The following is a 20,835-nucleotide window of genomic DNA, read 5'->3' as shown; positions in this document are numbered from 1 at the left end:
AAGCTTGGCCCTAGTGATGTACTGGGCCGTTCGCACTACTCTCTGTAGTGCCTTGCGGTCGGAGGCTCAGCAGTTGCCATACCAGGCAGTGATGCAACCAGTCAGGATGCTCTAGATGGTGAAGCTGTAGAACATTTTGAGGATCTGAGGACCCATGCCAAATCTTTTCAGTCTCCTGAGGGGGAATAGGTTTTGTCATGTCCGCTTCACGACTGTCATGGTGTGCTTTGATCATGTTAGTTTGTTGGTGATGTAGACACCAAGGAACTTGAAGCTCTCAACCTGCTCCACTGCAGCCCCGTCGATGAGAATGGGTGTCGTGCTCGGTCCCCTTTTTCCTGTAGTCCACAATCATCTCCTTTCTGTTGATCACGTTGAGGGAGAGGTTGTTGTCCTGGCACCACACGGCCAGGTCTCTGACCTCCTCCCTATAGGCTGTTTCGTTGTTGTCTGTGATCAGGCCTACCACTGTTGTGTCATCGGCAAATTTAATGATGGTGTTGGAGTCTTGCCTGGCAGTGCAGTCATGAGTGAACAGGGAGCACAGGAAGGGGACTGAGCACGCACCCCTGAGGGCCCCTTTGTTGAGGATCAGCATGGCGGATGTGTTGTTACCTACCCTTACCACCTGGGGGCGGCCCGTCAGGAAGTCCAGGATCCAGTTGCAGAGGGAGGTGTTTAGTCCCAGGGTCCTTAGCTTATTGATGAGCTTTGAGGGCACTATGGTGTTGAACGCTGAGCTGTAGTCAGTGAATAGCATTCTCTCATAGGTGTTCCTTCTGTCCAGGTGGGAAAGGGCAGTGTGGAGTGCAATAGAGACTGCATAATCTGTGGATCTGTTGGGGCGGTATACAAATTGGAGTGGGTCTAGGGTTTCTGGGATGATGGTGTTGATGTGAGCCATGACCAGCCTTTCAAAGCACTTCATGGCTACAGATGTGAGTGCTACGGGTCGGAAGTCATTTAGGCAGGTTACCTTAGTGTTCTTGGGCACAGGCACTATGGTGGTCTGCTTAAAACATGTTGGTATTACAGACTTGGACAAGGAGAGAGGTTTAAAATGTCAGTGAAGCCACTTGCTCGCAGTACACGTCCTGGTAATCCATCTGGCCTTGCGGCCTTGTGAATGTTGACCTGTCTAAAGGTCTTACTCACATCGGCTGTGGAGAGCGTGATCACACAGTCTTCCGGTACCGCTGGTGCTCTCGTGCTTGTTTCAGTGTTATTTGCCTTGCAGCGAGCATAGAAGTAGTTTAGCTCGTCCGGTAGGCTCATGTCACTGGGCAGCTCTCAGCTGTGCTTCCCTTTGTAGTCTGTAATGGTTTGCAGGCCCTGCCACATCTGACGAGCGTCAGAGCCGGTGTAGTACAACTCGATCTTCATCCTGTATTGACGCTTTGCCTGTTTGATGGTTCGTCGGAGGGCATAGCGGGATTTCTTATAAGCTTCCGGGTTAGAGTCCTGCTCCTCGAAAGCGGTAGCTCTAGCCTTTAGCTCAGTGTGGATGCTGCCTGTAATCCATGGTTTCTGATTGGGGTATGTACGTACGGTCACTGTGGGGACAACGTCATCGATGCACTTATTGATGAAGCCAATGACAGATCTGGTGTACTCCTCAATGCCATTGGAAGAATCCCGGAACATATTCCAGTCTGTGCTAGCAAAACAGTCCTGTAGCTTAGCATCTGCTTCATCTGACCACTTTTTTATTGATCTAGTCACTGGTGCTTCGTGCTTTAATTTTTGCTTGTAAGCAGGAATCAGGAGGATAGAATTATGGTCAGATTTGCCAAATGGAGGGCAAGGGAGAGATTTGTATGCATCTCTGTGTGTGGAGTATAGGTTGTCCAGAGTTCTTTTCCCTCTGGTTGCACATTTAACATGTTGATAGAAATGAGGTAAAACTGATTTAAGTTTCCCTGCATTAAAGTCCACGGCTACTAGGAGCGCCGCCTCTGGGTGAGCGTTTTCTTGTTTGCTTATGGCGGAATACAGCTCATTCAATGCTATCTTAGTGCCAGCCTCTGACTGTGGTGGTATGTAAACAGCTACAAAGAATATAGATGAGAACTCTCTTGGTAGGTCATGTGGTCTGCATGTGCATTGTGGGGTGCTGCCAGGGACAGAAGCCTCACTGAGTTGAAGAAAAATGACGTCAACGCAGTCTCCATCACTAATACTATTGACATCATGGAGGGAGAGAAAGAGGAGAGCACAAGAATATGAGTGAGTAATGAGAGAGAATGGAAGAGAAAGAAAGAGGGACAGAACGAGAGAGAACGACAGGGAGAAATAGAGAGACAGAGCGAGATACAGAGCGAGAGACGAGAGCAAAGATCAAGGAGAGAGAATGCATGAGGAAAGAGAATTGTCTTGGTTCAGGTTTAGTAACCAGAGCTTCTTCCTTCTCACAAGGAATGTTGGATCCAGTATGTCATTGGCCAGCTCAGACTTCCTCTCTAAACCTCGCCTCTCCCTTCTTCTCCACTCTTCCATCAAGGTCCTAAATGGATTGGATTCCTGAAGAATCCAGTCAGCTTTCTTTTCACCAATACACTCACTGAACTTCCATGTTGTCATTTGCACAAACAAAAATAGTAGTCACATTTTTCTCTCACATTGATTTACAAATAACCTTCAAACTGCAAATTGACAGCCTGGATATTAGTGATTCACATCTAGCATCATATCATCGTGCTGTGGAACAGCTGCTCCATACAGTTTCCCAGTAACTGTAAAACAGTCATATCCCCATAGAGACAGTTTAACAGCAGCGCAGTAACATTAACACCAGGCCATTTAGGTGTGACTGTCTGTCTGTCTGCTACAGGACACTGTAACCTGCCCCATACAGGCCCAACCGAATGATCAAGACACAATGTGGTAGCCTTGACTGTGACCCTCAATGCCCCTGTAACTCACTCTGTGTGTGTGTGTGTGTGTGTGTGTGTGTGTGTGTGTGTGTGTGAATGCGCAACTGCATGATATGTGTGTACCCGCGCCTGCATGCTTGTGTGTACCCGCGCCTGCATGCTTGTGTGTGTGTTTGCTCACATGCCGACGTGTGTTTGTCATAGCAGTGTTTGCCAAAACTGCTTAGCCATGGCTGAGGGTTGAGGTGATGAAACACTGTGTAACAGCCAGGCAGCAGTGTGACTGTGAGCCGTACGGTCTCAGCCAGAACAGTTATACTGGTGATAGCAGTAATCAAAGTGGGGTGGGGTGAGGTGGGGTGGGGTGAGAGGGGCACTTACACACCCTGAGCATGTAAATAAAGGGTGATACTTTAAGAATCTTTCACTTCATAACATGTGTTCTCCAAGCAAGGATCTTCATACTGTTATATAAGCATCACTTTCTTTTAACAGTAATCAAAATGTTGTCCTTGTTTTGCCAAGAGCTCCATCTGAATCAAAGGACATATTCTGTTCTGTTCAATGTTTTTCTGTTTGAAAACATTATTTTTCTGTCCTTTTATCTTTCAGAATAAAGTGTTGAACATTGATGCGGTGAAGGTGAAACTGCAGGTAAGACAAATAGCTTTTTTTAACCTTAACGCATTTTCATTTCATTTCATGTTCGTTCTTGAATATTGTGTGTTTGTGCGTCTGTCTCTCTGTCTGTGTGTGTGTGTGTGTGTGTGTGTGTGTGTGTGTGTGTGTGTGCGCGCCAAATCTCTGTCAGAGTTAGCAGGTGCCAATATTCTGCTGTTCCAGCATTGTCCTCTCTATGTAAATACTCTGCATACGTCTTCATCTCCAGACAGACAGAGGTAGGATGACGTCAGCTTTAAATGAGGCTTTAATGAAGTCCATCGTTTATCTCTAACAGTCGATTAGCCCCGCTGGGTTCCAGACTGAAGACATTGTCCCAAATCACACCCTATTCCCTATTTAGTGCACTACTTTTGACCAAGACCGATAGGGTTCTGGTCAAAAGTAGTGCACTATAAAGGAAATTGAGTGCTATTTGGAACGTAGTCTGAAGACTCTCTGTAGATATTACACTGTCCATTAGGATTATTCTGTTCTGTTTGTCAGACAGACACACACTGTTATCAGTGTTGTGTAATCATGCAGATGTAGGACTTTAACATACGTCAGTTTACCACAGCAGGAAAAGAATCCTGCAGCAACAAGAAATGTAATTTATTATGTGGATTATAATTAATAAAAGTTTTTTCGGGGTTGATACATTTTTCGTAAGGGAAAATTCAATCTGAAATTTCAAAGTGGAAATTACAAACTTCAAAAGCCTTTTTAAACCTCAAATACACTACATGTTTTAAATGTCCTGCATTGCAGGAAATTCCAACATCTGTAATGTTGCTATAAAAGATAGAAGATGTATGTGTCCATTGCTTAGTTCAAAGACACCAATCACACTTAATTACTTCTGGTGTCTGATTTCACATAAAAGAAGCTGAAGGTGATTGGTATTTTGAAAATAGGAAAGGTAATCATGATAGACTGGACATGACTGCAATTGTTCCACACTTTGTGATGTGTTGGCTATCTTCCATGTAACATGTTATTGTCTACATGAATAGAACTGACAGAATATTTGGCATAGCTGTCAGATGAGACAGGGATGGGTATCTATGTCTGTGTGTGTGTGTGTCTGTGTGTGCCTGTTCACTTGTGTGGGGGTGTATATACTTGCATGTTTGCATGTCTATGTGTGTCTGTGTCCACGCCTGTGTATCTATGTGTCTGTGTGTGTCATCTCCCTTGCCTTCCCTTCACTCTACATTTAGTATTCATACCCTCACCCCGTCTCTCATTACATTTGACATTTTAGTCAGTTAGCAGACGCTTTTATCCAGAGCAACTTACAGTTAGTGCATTCACCTTAAGATAGCTAGGTGGGACAACCACATATCACAATCATGGTAAGTACATTTTTCCTCAATAAAGTCGCTATCAGTAAAGTCAGTGATAGTTGGGGGGGGGGAAGTCAAGTGTGAGTTCCTGAAAGGCAAGTAAAAAAAGAAGACAACGAGCCTTTTCAAGAGCAACTTTAGTAACGAGGGTTTCGAGAAACAGCTCAGAGATCTAACGGATGCGCCTGCAAAGGTTCTAATGATGAACGTAGCCTTAAGATGCTTTTGGGAAACCAGGCCCAGATAGATAGATGGATGATAGAGGGATAGTGTGAGAGAGAAATAGCGTGCCATTGGAAGGGCAGATGGTAACACTGATCAAATCAAATCAAATTGTATTTGTCACGACAGGTGTAGTCCTTACCGTGAAATGCTTACTTACAAGCCCTTAAACAACAATGCAGTTTTAAGAAAAATAATAGTTAAGAAAATATTAACTAAATAAAGTAAAGTACCTCCTCCCTATAGGCTGTCTCACCGTTGTGTCGTCGGCAAACTTAATGATGGTGTTGGAGTTGTGTTTGGCCACGCAGTCGTGGGTGAACAGGAAGTACAGGAGGGGGCTTAGCACGCACCCCTGAGGGGCCCCCATGTTGAGGATCAGTGTGGCAGATGTGTTGTTGCCTACCCTTACCCATCAGGAAGTCCAGGATCCAGTTGCAGAGGGAGGTGTTTAGTCCCAGGGTCCTTGGCTTTGTGATGAGCTTTGAGGGCACTATGGTGTTGAACACTGAGCTGTAGTCAATGCATTCTCACGTAGGTGTTCCTTTTGTCCAGGTGGGAAAGGGCAGTGTGGAGTAAATAGTAAAGTACAGATAATGATGCATAGAGGGACATGTCAAAATGCGGAATTTTGGCACTTTAGCAAGTCTTTATTGATATACAAAATCTGATTTATTGAATTTTCAATGTGGTCTATATTAAAGGTCACTTCATTTAATATAACTTTTAAAATGCAATATTTGTGCACAATTTCTTCTTAAAATATCAAACGTATACACATACATAAAGATGGATTAGTTGACAACGTCACGGAAATGTTGCGCACGCTTCAATGGAGCAGAAGTCTGTGAGTTGGGATTCTGAATGGCCATATAGCTACCAACAATAACAATAACAAGAAACTGCCACATGGGGAATCGTAAGTGACTCATTTCATCTTGTTCTTGATACCATGTCTTGTTTTGAGGTGTTTTGACTGATTTCACATCAATGCTAGTATGGTTAAAATTCGCTAGCTAGCTAACCAACAACTGTAAAGGTGTATTTGAGAGAGAACAAGTGCTCATTGCCAATCAGGTGTGTCCTCAGCCAACCCTTCAGGAGTGTACACACGAGCAGTGCTTGATGTTGCCGTTGTGAATTTAAAGTGGATTATAGTCATTGGTACTATAAGTAGGCCACATTCAAAATACATTTTCCCAGAGAGAAAAATGCATTTAATGTACATGATTCATATCTCAGATCCTCTATTCCTAGCAGTTCATTCATTGAGCTGCTGGTTGCTTCTGTAGGCCTATTGATGAGTGAGAACAGTCATTATAGAGTGGGAGAGGAATGCTGATGATGTCATATGTCTTCCTACTCAGATCTGGGACACTGCTGGGCAAGAAAGATTCCGCAGCGTCACACACGCCTACTACCGCGACGCTCATGGTAAGTTGTGTGTGTGTTTAGGAGCACCATACACTACCCTGGCTGCATTTTATCTCCTCCATTGGTACACATTGCCTGGCGGTTGTTCATCAAGCTCGGTGTGTGTGACTCATATTTAAGTGAGTGTGTGTATGTGAAGATGACTTTCTCTGGTTCTCCAGCAGCAGATCGCTGACAGTTTCTCCTCTGCCTCCTGCTGTGAGGCTTGCTGATGGGAAGACGGTGAGGTGGGCTCCTCTCTGGTACACCGCTGGAATGAGACACAGACAAGTAGTGCTTATTGCTGGAGGGGACAACAGTTCAGTTTGGGGAAAATGGAGCATTCATTAGTAATGTCAGGGACTAAGGAAGTAAACATTGACCTACTTGAGAAGATGCATGATTGTTGTGTTTACACCAGTTAGACTGTGTTGTATTTGTCGTCAAGTCAACTGCAGATGTAGAGAAGAAGTAGACAGTGAAAAGTGTGTGTGTTCAGTATGTATTCTCGCATTCTCACATCCAGTATATCAAGCTGGGCAGAGAGCCAGTGCTGGGCTGATCTGTCAGAACAGTGCTCTGTGTTCACTGATCTTCAGGGAGCGTTCACTCGTCTCACATACCTTTTTAAATAAAGCTCATTCAAAGTGACTGTCAGAACTGCAGCAGTGGATGCTTTCAGACTGCGGGTCATGGACGCTGTCACTTCCTGCGAACCGCTGGATAAAGATGGCTCCCACTCTGGTTTAGGCCTTAATGGAAGCTTGAACTTGTTCATAGAGGTGTTGAGAATCTATCATTTGCTAAATGCCATGCCTGAGGATGTAAAGTAAGACAGATAAATGTTCAATAGTGCCAGAAATCATCCTGTACTTGAAACCTTGTGTAAGTTTTGATGGGCCTAGAAACCAAGCGGCTTTACCATAGAAATTAATAGATTAATTGAATTGTGTTGATTTGGAATTCACCCCTTTACCAATATGGAGTTTATCATAGGTATTTTCTATCTAGACCAGGGGTGTCTAACTCATTTTGCCCGGGGGCCGCATCCGGTCTTCAACGAGGTCCGGAGAGCCGCACTGAAAATTGGGTATATTTCCTTGCAGTCACTATTATAAAAACAATTGTCCTCTATCCAACGTTTTTGGAGTTTTAGATGCTTCCTGACTGTCTAGTGGTTATTAGCAAGCTGGATAGTCAATAAACTGTATGAATGTAGGTCCATTGACTGTGCACAGAGATTATTAGCAAGCCGGACAGTCAATAAACTGTATGAATGTAGGTCCATTGACTGTGCACAGAGATTATTAGCTAGCTGGAAAGTCAAGAATATAGATCCATTATAATTTCTACACAGTTTTGATTGGTTTTAGTCATTTTAAAGTATATTGAGTTTGTTTCCCCACCAAAATTATTATTATTATTTTTATTTTTTTACTCAAACCACCCACAGGCCGTATGTTTGACATCACACTGGTCAATGATATCACCAACTCCAAGGATTTTTTTATAGGCATCATAGACACACATAGGCATAAGTTTGTCCTCGGGAGAACCATTAGTGCTTATTACATAGTGACTTGCGCCCTTTCCAGTTTAGGCAGTGCCTGGGCATCCGTTGGCCCAAATCCATCAATTACGCTACTAACGAGTGAACATGAAAATCTCAAGTAAACAAATGGAGAAATTAGTTTTTCAACTGCTCCCACAATGCCTGCAATCTGTTGAACCCATCTGTGTTCATCCTGTCGCCAGACTGAACCAGACAGAATTCTCTCTCCCAGGACTAGTGAGAAAGTCACTCACTCCCTTACAGCCATTTGCAGAATGTAGTTCCACCACAGGGTGCTTCTTCACTAAAATATCTTCTTCACAAAGATATTAAGAGAATGATGAAGTTGATACTTGAACAAATTTGCAGTCCAGTGTGCGTGATACAGTGTAATGAACGTAGAGAACAGTGTGATACAGTCTTATGAACGTAGAGAACAGTGTGATACAGTGTAATGAACATAGAGAACAGTGTGATACAGTGTAATGAATGTAGAGAAGAGTGTGATACAGTGTAATGAATGTAGAGAACAGTGTGATACAGTGTAATGAACGTAGAGAACAGTGTGATACAGTGTAATGAACATAGCGAACAGTGTGATACAGTGTAATGAATGTAGAGAACAGTGTGATACAGTGTAATGAATGTAGAGAACAGTGTGATACAGTGTAATGAATGTAGAGAACAGTGTGATACAGTGTAATGAACGTAGAGACCAGTGTGATACAGTGTAATGAACGTAGAGACCAGTGTGATACAGTGTAATGAACGTAGAGAACAGTGTGATACAGTGTAATGAACATAGAGAACAGTGTGATACAGTAAAATGAAGGTAGAGAACAGTGTGATACAGTGTAATGAACATGGAGAACAGTGTGATACAGTATAATGAACATAGAGAACAGTGTGATACAGTATAATGAAGGTAGAGAACAGTGTGATACAGTATAATGAATGTAGAGAACAGTGTGATACAGTGTAATGAACATAGAGAACAGTGTAATGAACGTAGAGAACAGTGTGATACAGTGTAATGAACATAGAGAACAGTGTGATACAGTGTAATGAACATAGAGAACAGTGTGATACAGTGTTATGAATGTAGAGAACAGTGTGATACAGTGTAGTGAACGTAGAGAACAGTGTGATATAGTGTAATGAACGTAGAGAACAGTGTAATGAACGTAGAGAACAATGTGATATAGTGTAATGAACGTAGAGAACAGAGTGATACAGTGTAATGAATGTAGAGAACAGTGTAATACAGTGTAATGAACATAGGGAACAGTGTGATACAGTGTTATGAATGTAGAGAACAGTGTGATAAAGTGTAGTGAACGTAGAGAACAGTATAGTGAATGTAGAGAACAGTGTAATGAACAGAGAACAGTGTGATATAGTGTAATGAACATAGAGAACAGTGTGATATAGTGTAATGAACGTAGACGTAGAGAACAGTGTGTTACAGTGTTATGAATGTAGAGAACGGTGTGATACAGTGTAATGAACATAGAGAACAGTGTGATATAGTGTAATGAACGTAGAGAAAAGTGTGATACAGTATAATGAATGTAGAGAACAGTGTGATACAGTGTAGTGAACGTAGAGAACAGTGTGATACAGTGTAATGAACATAGAGAACAGTGTAATGAACGTAGAGAACAGTGTGATACAGTGTAATGAACATAGAGAACAGTGTAATGAACGTAGAGTACAGTGTGATACAGTGTATTGAACGTAGGGAACAGTGTGATATAGTGTAATGAACGTTGAGAACAGAGTGATACAGTGTAATGAACGTAGAGAACAGTGTGATACAGTATAATGAACGTAGAGAACAGTGTGATACAGTGTAATGAACGTAGAGAACAGTGTGATACAGTGTAATGAACGTAGAGAACAGTGTGATACAGTGTAATGAACATAGAGAACAGTGTGATACAGTGTAATGAACATAGAGAACAGTGTGATACAGTGTAATGAACATAGAGAACAGTGTGATACAGTATAATGAACGTAGAGAACAGTGTGATACAGTGTAATGAACGTAGAGAACAGTGTGATACAGTATAATGAACGTAGAGAACAGTGTGATACAGTATAATGAACGCAGAGAACAGTGTGATACAGTATAATGAACGTAGAGAACAGTGTGATACAGTGTAATGAACACAGAGAACAGTGTGATACAGTATAATGAACGTAGAGAACAGTGTGATACAGTGTAATGAATGTAGAGAACAGTGTGATACAGTATAATGAACGTAGAGAACAGTGTGATACAGTATAATGAACGTAGAGAACAGTGTGATACAGTGTAATGAACGTAGAGAACAGTGTGATATAGTGTAATGAACATAGAGAACAGTGTAATACAGTGTAATGAACATAGAGAACAGTGTGATACAGTGTAATGAACGAAGAGAACAGTGTGATATAGTGTAATGAACATAGAGAACAGTGTTATGAACGTAGAGAACAGTGTGATACAGTGTAATGAACGTAGAGAACAGTGTGATATAGTGTAATGAACAAAGAGAACAGTGTGATACAGTATAATGAAGGTATAGAACAGTGTGATATAGTGTAATGAACATAGAGAACAGTGTAATGAACGTAGAGAACAGTGTGATACAGTGTAATGAACATAGAGAACAGTGTAATGAACGTAGAGAACAGTGTGATACAGTGTATTGAACGTAGGGAACAGTGTGATACAGTGTAATGAACGTAGAGAACAGTGTGATACAGTATAATGAACGTAGAGAACAGTGTGATACAGTGTAATGAACATAGAGAACAGTGTGATACAGTGTAATGAACATAGAGAACAGTGTGATACAGTGTAATGAACATAGAGAACAGTGTGATACAGTGTTATGAATGTAGAGAACAGTGTGATACAGTGTAGTGAACGTAGAGAACAGTGTGATATAGTGTAATGAACGTAGAGAACAGTGTGTTACAGTGTTATGAATGTAGAGAACGGTGTGATACAGTGTAATGAACATAGAACAGTGTGATATACTGTAATGAACGTAGAGAACAGTGTGATACAGTATAATGAATGTAGAGAACAGTGTGATACAGTGTAGTGAATGTAGAGAACAGTGTGATACAGTGTAATGAACATAGAGAACAGTGTAATGAACGTAGAGAACAGTGTGATATAGTGTAATGAACGTAGAGAACAGAGTGATACAGTGTAATGAATGTAGAGAACAGTGTGATACAGTATAATGAACGTAGAGAACAGTGTGATACAGTGTAATGAACGTAGAGAACAGTGTGATACAGTATAATGAACATAGAGAAAAGTGTGATACAGTATAATGAACGCAGAGAACAGTGTGATACAGTATAATGAACGTAGAGAACAGTGTGATACAGTATAAGGAACGTAGAGAACAGTGTGATACAGTATAATGAACGTAGAGAACAGTGTGATACAGTGTAATGAACGTAGAGAACAGTGTAATACAGTGTAATGAACATAGAGAACAGTGTGATACAGTGTAATGAACGTAGAGAACAGTGTGATATAGTGTAATGAACATAGAGAACAGTGTTATGAACGTAGAGAACAGTGTGATACAGTGTAATGAACGTAGAGAACAGTGTGATACAGTATAATGAACATAGAGAACAGTGTGATACAGTATAATGAAGGTAGAGAACAGTGTGATATAGTGTAATGAACGTAGACGTAGAGAACAGTGTGTTACAGTGTTATGAATGTAGAGAACGGTGTGATACAGTGTAATGAACATAGAGAACAGTGTGATATAGTGTAATGAACGTAGAGAAAAGTGTGATACAGTATAATGAATGTAGAGAACAGTGTGATACAGTGTAGTGAACGTAGAGAACAGTGTGATACAGTGTAATGAACATAGAGAACAGTGTAATGAACGTAGAGAACAGTGTGATACAGTGTAATGAACATAGAGAACAGTGTAATGAACGTAGAGTACAGTGTGATACAGTGTATTGAACGTAGGGAACAGTGTGATATAGTGTAATGAACGTTGAGAACAGAGTGATACAGTGTAATGAACGTAGAGAACAGTGTGATACAGTATAATGAACGTAGAGAACAGTGTGATACAGTGTAATGAACGTAGAGAACAGTGTGATACAGTGTAATGAACGTAGAGAACAGTGTGATACAGTGTAATGAACATAGAGAACAGTGTGATACAGTGTAATGAACATAGAGAACAGTGTGATACAGTGTAATGAACATAGAGAACAGTGTGATACAGTATAATGAACGTAGAGAACAGTGTGATACAGTGTAATGAACGTAGAGAACAGTGTGATACAGTATAATGAACGTAGAGAACAGTGTGATACAGTATAATGAACGCAGAGAACAGTGTGATACAGTATAATGAACGTAGAGAACAGTGTGATACAGTGTAATGAACATAGAGAACAGTGTGATACAGTATAATGAACGTAGAGAACAGTGTGATACAGTGTAATGAATGTAGAGAACAGTGTGATACAGTATAATGAACGTAGAGAACAGTGTGATACAGTATAATGAACGTAGAGAACAGTGTGATACAGTGTAATGAACGTAGAGAACAGTGTGATATAGTGTAATGAACATAGAGAACAGTGTAATACAGTGTAATGAACATAGAGAACAGTGTGATACAGTGTAATGAACGTAGAGAACAGTGTGATATAGTGTAATGAACATAGAGAACAGTGTTATGAACGTAGAGAACAGTGTGATACAGTGTAATGAACGTAGAGAACAGTGTGATATAGTGTAATGAACAAAGAGAACAGTGTGATACAGTATAATGAAGGTATAGAACAGTGTGATATAGTGTAATGAACATAGAGAACAGTGTAATGAACGTAGAGAACAGTGTGATACAGTGTAATGAACATAGAGAACAGTGTAATGAACGTAGAGAACAGTGTGATACAGTGTATTGAACGTAGGGAACAGTGTGATACAGTGTAATGAACGTAGAGAACAGTGTGATACAGTATAATGAACGTAGAGAACAGTGTGATACAGTGTAATGAACATAGAGAACAGTGTGATACAGTGTAATGAACATAGAGAACAGTGTGATACAGTGTAATGAACATAGAGAACAGTGTGATACAGTGTTATGAATGTAGAGAACAGTGTGATACAGTGTAGTGAACGTAGAGAACAGTGTGATATAGTGTAATGAACGTAGAGAACAGTGTGTTACAGTGTTATGAATGTAGAGAACGGTGTGATACAGTGTAATGAACATAGAACAGTGTGATATACTGTAATGAACGTAGAGAACAGTGTGATACAGCATAATGAATGTAGAGAACAGTGTGATACAGTGTAGTGAATGTAGAGAACAGTGTGATACAGTGTAATGAACATAGAGAACAGTGTAATGAACGTAGAGAACAGTGTGATATAGTGTAATGAACGTAGAGAACAGAGTGATACAGTGTAATGAATGTAGAGAACAGTGTGATACAGTATAATGAACGTAGAGAACAGTGTGATACAGTGTAATGAACGTAGAGAACAGTGTGATACAGTATAATGAACATAGAGAACAGTGTGATACAGTATAATGAACGCAGAGAACAGTGTGATACAGTATAATGAACGTAGAGAACAGTGTGATACAGTATAAGGAACGTAGAGAACAGTGTGATACAGTATAATGAACGTAGAGAACAGTGTGATACAGTGTAATGAACGTAGAGAACAGTGTAATACAGTGTAATGAACATAGAGAACAGTGTGATACAGTGTAATGAACGTAGAGAACAGTGTGATATAGTGTAATGAACATAGAGAACAGTGTTATGAACGTAGAGAACAGTGTGATACAGTGTAATGAACGTAGAGAACAGTGTGATACAGTATAATGAACATAGAGAACAGTGTGATACAGTATAATGAAGGTAGAGAACAGTGTGATACAGTATAATGAATGTAGAGAACAGTGTGATACAGTGTAATGAACATAGAGAACAGTGTGATATAGTGTAATGAACGTAGAGAACAGTGTGATACAGTGTAATGAACATAGAGAACAGTGTGATACAGTGTAATGAACATGGAGAACAGTGTGATACAGTATAATGAACATAGAGAACAGTGTGATACAGTATAACGAAGGTAGAGAACAGTGTGATACAGTATAATGAATGTAGAGAACAGTGTGATACAGTGTAATGAACATAGAGAACAGTGTAATGAACGTAGAGAACAGTGTGATACAGTGTAATGAACATAGAGAACAGTGTGATACAGTGTAATGAACATAGAGAACAGTGTGATACAGTGTTATGAATGTAGAGAACAGTGTGATACAGTGTAGTGAACGTAGAGAACAGTGTGATATAGTGTAATGAACGTAGAGAACAGTGTAATGAACGTAGAGAACAATGTGATATAGTGTAATGAACGTAGAGAACAGAGTGATACAGTGTAATGAATGTAGAGAACAGTGTAATACAGTGTAATGAACATAGGGAACAGTGTGATACAGTGTTATGAATGTAGAGAACAGTGTGATAAAGTGTAGTGAACGTAGAGAACAGTATAGTGAATGTAGAGAACAGTGTAATGAACAGAGAACAGTGTGATATAGTGTAATGAACATAGAGAACAGTGTGATATAGTGTAATGAACGTAGACGTAGAGAACAGTGTGTTACAGTGTTATGAATGTAGAGAACGGTGTGATACAGTGTAATGAACGTAGAGAACAGTGTGATACAGTATAATGAACGTAGAGAACAGTGTGATACAGTGTAATGAACGTAGAGAACAGTGTGATATAGTGTAATGAACATAGAGAACAGTGTAATACAGTGTAATGAACATAGAGAACAGTGTGATACAGTGTAATGAACGTAGAGAACAGTGTGATATAGTGTAATGAACATAGAGAACAGTGTTATGAACGTAGAGAACAGTGTGATACAGTGTAATGAACGTAGAGAACAGTGTGATACAGTATAATGAACATAGAGAACAGTGTGATACAGTATAATGAAGGTAGAGAACAGTGTGATACAGTATAATGAATGTAGAGAACAGTGTGATACAGTGTAATGAACAAAGAAAACAGTGTGATATAGTGTAATGAACGTAGAGAACAGTGTGATACAGTGTAATGAACATAGAGAACAGTGTGATACAGTGTAATGAACATGGAGAACAGTGTGATACAGTATAATGAACATAGAGAACAGTGTGATACAGTATAATGAAGGTAGAGAACAGTGTGATACAGTATAATGAATGTAGAGAACAGTGTGATACAGTGTAATGAACATAGAGAACAGTGTAATGAACGTAGAGAACAGTGTGATACAGTGTAATGAACATAGAGAACAGTGTGATACAGTGTAATGAACATAGAGAACAGTGTAATGAACGTAAAGTACAGTGTGATACAGTGTATTGAACGTAGGGAACAGTGTGATATAGTGTAATGAACGTTGAGAACAGAGTGATACAGTGTAATGAACGTAGAGAACAGTGTGATACAGTATAATGAACGTAGAGAACAGTGTGATACAGTGTAATGAACGTAGAGAACAGTGTGATACAGTGTAATGAACGTAGAGAACAGTGTGATACAGTGTAATGAACATAGTGAACAGTGTGATACAGTGTAATGAACATGGAGAACAGTGTGATACAGTATAATGAACATAGAGAACAGTGTGATACAGTATAATGAAGGTAGAGAACAGTGTGATACAGTATAATGAATGTAGAGAACAGTGTGATACAGTGTAATGAACATAGAGAACAGTGTAATGAACGTAGAGAACAGTGTGATACAGTGTAATGAACATAGAGAACAGTGTGATACAGTGTAATGAACATAGAGAACAGTGTGATACAGTGTTATGAATGTAGAGAACAGTGTGATACAGTGTAGTGAACGTAGAGAACAGTGTGATATAGTGTAATGAACGTAGAGAACAGTATAATGAACGTAGAGAACAATGTGATATAGTGTAATGAACGTAGAGAACAGAGTGATGCAGTGTAATGAATGTAGAGAACAGTGTAATACAGTGTAATGAACATAGGGAACAGTGTGATACAGTGTTATGAAAGTAGAGAACAGTGTGATACAGTGTAATGAACATAGAGAACAGTGTAATGAACGTAAAGTACAGTGTGATACAGTGTATTGAACGTAGGGAACAGTGTGATATAGTGTAATGAACGTTGAGAACAGAGTGATACAGTGTAATGAACGTAGAGAACAGTGTGATACAGTATAATGAACGTAGAGAACAGTGTGATACAGTGTAATGAACGTAGAGAACAGTGTGATACAGTGTAATGAACGTAGAGAACAGTGTGATACAGTGTAATGAACATAGTGAACAGTGTGATACAGTGTAATGAACATGGAGAACAGTGTGATACAGTATAATGAACATAGAGAACAGTGTGATACAGTATAATGAAGGTAGAGAACAGTGTGATACAGTATAATGAATGTAGAGAACAGTGTGATACAGTGTAATGAACATAGAGAACAGTGTAATGAACGTAGAGAACAGTGTGATACAGTGTAATGAACATAGAGAACAGTGTGATACAGTGTAATGAACATAGAGAACAGTGTGATACAGTGTTATGAATGTAGAGAACAGTGTGATACAGTGTAGTGAACGTAGAGAACAGTGTGATATAGTGTAATGAACGTAGAGAACAGTATAATGAACGTAGAGAACAATGTGATATAGTGTAATGAACGTAGAGAACAGAGTGATGCAGTGTAATGAATGTAGAGAACAGTGTAATACAGTGTAATGAACATAGGGAACAGTGTGATACAGTGTTATGAAAGTAGAGAACAGTGTGATAAAGTGTAGTGAACGTAGAGAACAGTATAGTGAATGTAGAGAACAGTGTAATGAACAGAGAACAGTGTGATATAGTGTAATGAACATAGAGAACAGTGTGATATAGTGTAATGAACGTAGACGTAGAGAACAGTGTGTTACAGTGTTATGAATGTAGAGAACGGTGTGATACAGTGTAATGAACATAGAGAACAGTGTGATATAGTGTAATGAACGTAGAGAAAAGTGTGATACAGTATAATGAATGTAGAGAACAGTGTGATACAGTGTAGTGAACGTAGAGAACAGTGTGATACAGTGTAATGAACATAGAGAACAGTGTAATGAACGTAGAGAACAGTGTGATACAGTGTAATGAACATAGAGAACAGTGTAATGAACGTAGAGTACAGTGTGATACAGTGTATTGAACGTAGGGAACAGTGTGATATAGTGTAATGAACGTTGAGAACAGAGTGATACAGTGTAATGAACGTAGAGAACAGTGTGATACAGTATAATGAACGTAGAGAACAGTGTGATACAGTGTAATGAACGTAGAGAACAGTGTGATACAGTGTAATGAACGTAGAGAACAGTGTGATACAGTGTAATGAACATAGAGAACAGTGTGATACAGTGTAATGAACATAGAGAACAGTGTGATACAGTGTAATGAACATAGAGAACAGTGTAATGAACGTAGAGAACAGTGTGATATAGTGTAATGAACGTAGAGAACAGAGTGATACAGTGTAATGAATGTAGAGAACAGTGTGATACAGTATAATGAACGTAGAGAACAGTGTGATACAGTGTAATGAACGTAGAGAACTGTGTGATACAGTATAATGAACATAGAGAAAAGTGTGATACAGTATAATGAACGCAGAGAACAGTGTGATACAGTATAATGAACGTAGAGAACAGTGTGATACAGTATAAGGAACGTAGAGAACAGTGTGATACAGTATAATGAACGTAGAGAACAGTGTGATACAGTGTAATGAACGTAGAGAACAGTGTGATACAGTGTAATGAACGTAGAGAACAGTGTGATATAGTGTAATGAACATAGAGAACAGTGTAATACAGTGTAATGAACATAGAGAACAGTGTGATACAGTGTAATGAACGTAGAGAACAGTGTGATATAGTGTAATGAACATAGAGAACAGTGTTATGAACGTAGAGAACAGTGTGATACAGTGTAATGAACGTAGAGAACAGTGTGATACAGTATAATGAACATAGAGAACAGTGTGATACAGTATAATGAAGGTAGAGAACAGTGTGATACAGTATAATGAATGTAGAGAACAGTGTGATACAGTGTAATGAACATAGAGAACAGTGTGATATAGTGTAATGAACGTAGAGAACAGTGTGATACAGTGTAATGAACATAGAGAACAGTGTGATACAGTGTAATGAACATGGAGAACAGTGTGATACAGTATAATGAACATAGAGAACAGTGTGATACAGTATAATGAAGGTAGAGAACAGTGTGATACAGTATAATGAATGTAGAGAACAGTGTGATACAGTGTAATGAACATAGAGAACAGTGTAATGAACGTAGAGAACAGTGTGATACAGTGTAATGAACATAGAGAACAGTGTGATACAGTGTAATGAACATAGAGAACAGTGTGATACAGTGTTATGAATGTAGAGAACAGTGTGATACAGTGTAGTGAACGTAGAGAACAGTGTGATATAGTGTAATGAACGTAGAGAACAGTGTGTTACAGTGTTATGAATGTAGAGAACGGTGTGATACAGTGTAATGAACATAGAACAGTGTGATATACTGTAATGAACGTAGAGAACAGTGTGATACAGTATAATGAATGTAGAGAACAGTGTGATACAGTGTAGTGAATGTAGAGAACAGTGTGATACAGTGTAATGAACATAGAGAACAGTGTAATGAACGTAGAGAACAGTGTGATATAGTGTAATGAACGTAGAGAACAGAGTGATACAGTGTAATGAATGTAGAGAACAGTGTGATACAGTATAATGAACGTAGAGAACAGTGTGATACAGTGTAATGAACGTAGAGAACAGTGTGATACAGTATAATGAACATAGAGAAAAGTGTGATACAGTATAATTAACGCAGAGAACAGTGTGATACAGTATAATGAACGTAGAGAACAGGGTGATACAGTATAAGGAACGTAGAGAACAGTGTGATACAGTATAATGAACGTAGAGAACAGTGTGATACAGTGTAATGAACGTAGAGAACAGTGTAATACAGTGTAATGAACATAGAGAACAGTGTGATACAGTGTAATGAACGTAGAGAACAGTGTGATATAGTGTAATGAACATAGAGAACAGTGTTATGAACGTAGAGAACAGTGTGATACAGTGTAATGAACGTAGAGAACAGTGTGATACAGTATAATGAACATAGAGAACAGTGTGATACAGTATAATGAAGGTAGAGAACAGTGTGATACAGTATAATGAATGTAGAGAACAGTGTGATACAGTGTAATGAACATAGAGAACAGTGTGATATAGTGTAATGAACGTAGAGAACAGTGTGATACAGTGTAATGAACATAGAGAACAGTGTGATACAGTGTAATGAACATGGAGAACAGTGTGATACAGTATAATGAACATAGAGAACAGTGTGATACAGTATAATGAAGGTAGAGAACAGTGTGATACAGTATAATGAATGTAGAGAACAGTGTGATACAGTGTAATGAACATAGAGAACAGTGTAATGAACGTAGAGAACAGTGTGATACAGTGTAATGAACATAGAGAACAGTGTGATACAGTGTAATGAACATAGAGAACAGTGTGATACAGTGTTATGAATGTAGAGAACAGTGTGATACAGTGTAGTGAACGTAGAGAACAGTGTGATATAGTGTAATGAACGTAGAGAACAGTGTAATGAACGTAGAGAACAATGTGATATAGTGTAATGAACGTAGAGAACAGAGTGATACAGTGTAATGAATGTAGAGAACAGTGTAATACAGTGTAATGAACATAGGGAACAGTGTGATACAGTGTTATGAATGTAGAGAACAGTGTGATAAAGTGTAGTGAACGTAGAGAACAGTATAGTGAATGTAGAGAACAGTGTAATGAACAGAGAACAGTGTGATATAGTGTAATGAACATAGAGAACAGTGTGATATAGTGTAATGAACGTAGACGTAGAGAACAGTGTGTTACAGTGTTATGAATGTAGAGAACGGTGTGATACAGTGTAATGAACGTAGAGAACAGTGTGATACAGTGTAATGAACATAGAGAACAGTGTAATGAACGTAGAGAACAGTGTGATATAGTGTAATGAACATAGAGAACAGTGTAATACAGTGTAATGAACATAGAGAACAGTGTGATACAGTGTAATGAACGTAGAGAACAGTGTGATATAGTGTAATGAACATAGAGAACAGTGTTATGAACGTAGAGAACAGTGTGATACAGTGTAATGAACGTAGAGAACAGTGTGATACAGTATAATGAACATAGAGAACAGTGTGATACAGTATAATGAAGGTAGAGAACAGTGTGATACAGTATAATGAATGTAGAGAACAGTGTGATACAGTGTAATGAACAAAGAAAACAGTGTGATATAGTGTAATGAACGTAGAGAACAGTGTGATACAGTGTAATGAACATAGAGAACAGTGTGATACAGTGTAATGAACATGGAGAACAGTGTGATACAGTATAATGAACATAGAGAACATGTGATACAGTATAATGAAGGTAGAGAACAGTGTGATACAGTATAATGAATGTAGAGAACAGTGTGATACAGTGTAATGACATAGAGAACAGTGTAATGAACGTAGAGAACAGTGTGATACAGTGTAATGAACATAGAGACAGTGTGATACAGTGTAATGAACATAGAGAACATG

At 39.2% G+C, this 20,835-nt stretch overlaps 1 protein-coding gene across 1 annotated transcript in view; it reads left to right on the top strand.

Annotated features, from left to right (window-relative positions):
* The window catches only part of rab26 (RAB26, member RAS oncogene family), a 143,494-nt gene that overhangs the window by 50,783 nt on the left and 71,876 nt on the right, over positions 1-20,835 (top strand). The window contains exons 3-4 of the mRNA XM_029706397.1: positions 3,486-3,527; positions 6,472-6,538. Coding sequence (XP_029562257.1) covers positions 3,486-3,527; positions 6,472-6,538 — 109 coding nt within the window. The remainder of the gene's footprint in view (positions 1-3,485; positions 3,528-6,471; positions 6,539-20,835) is intronic.

This window comes from Salmo trutta, chromosome 2 (assembly GCF_901001165.1).
Source record: "Salmo trutta chromosome 2, fSalTru1.1, whole genome shotgun sequence".
Taxonomy (NCBI): Eukaryota; Metazoa; Chordata; class Actinopteri; order Salmoniformes; family Salmonidae; genus Salmo; species Salmo trutta.
The sequence above is the reverse complement of the archived record's forward strand: the minus strand, read 5'-3'. Positions and strand labels throughout refer to the sequence as shown.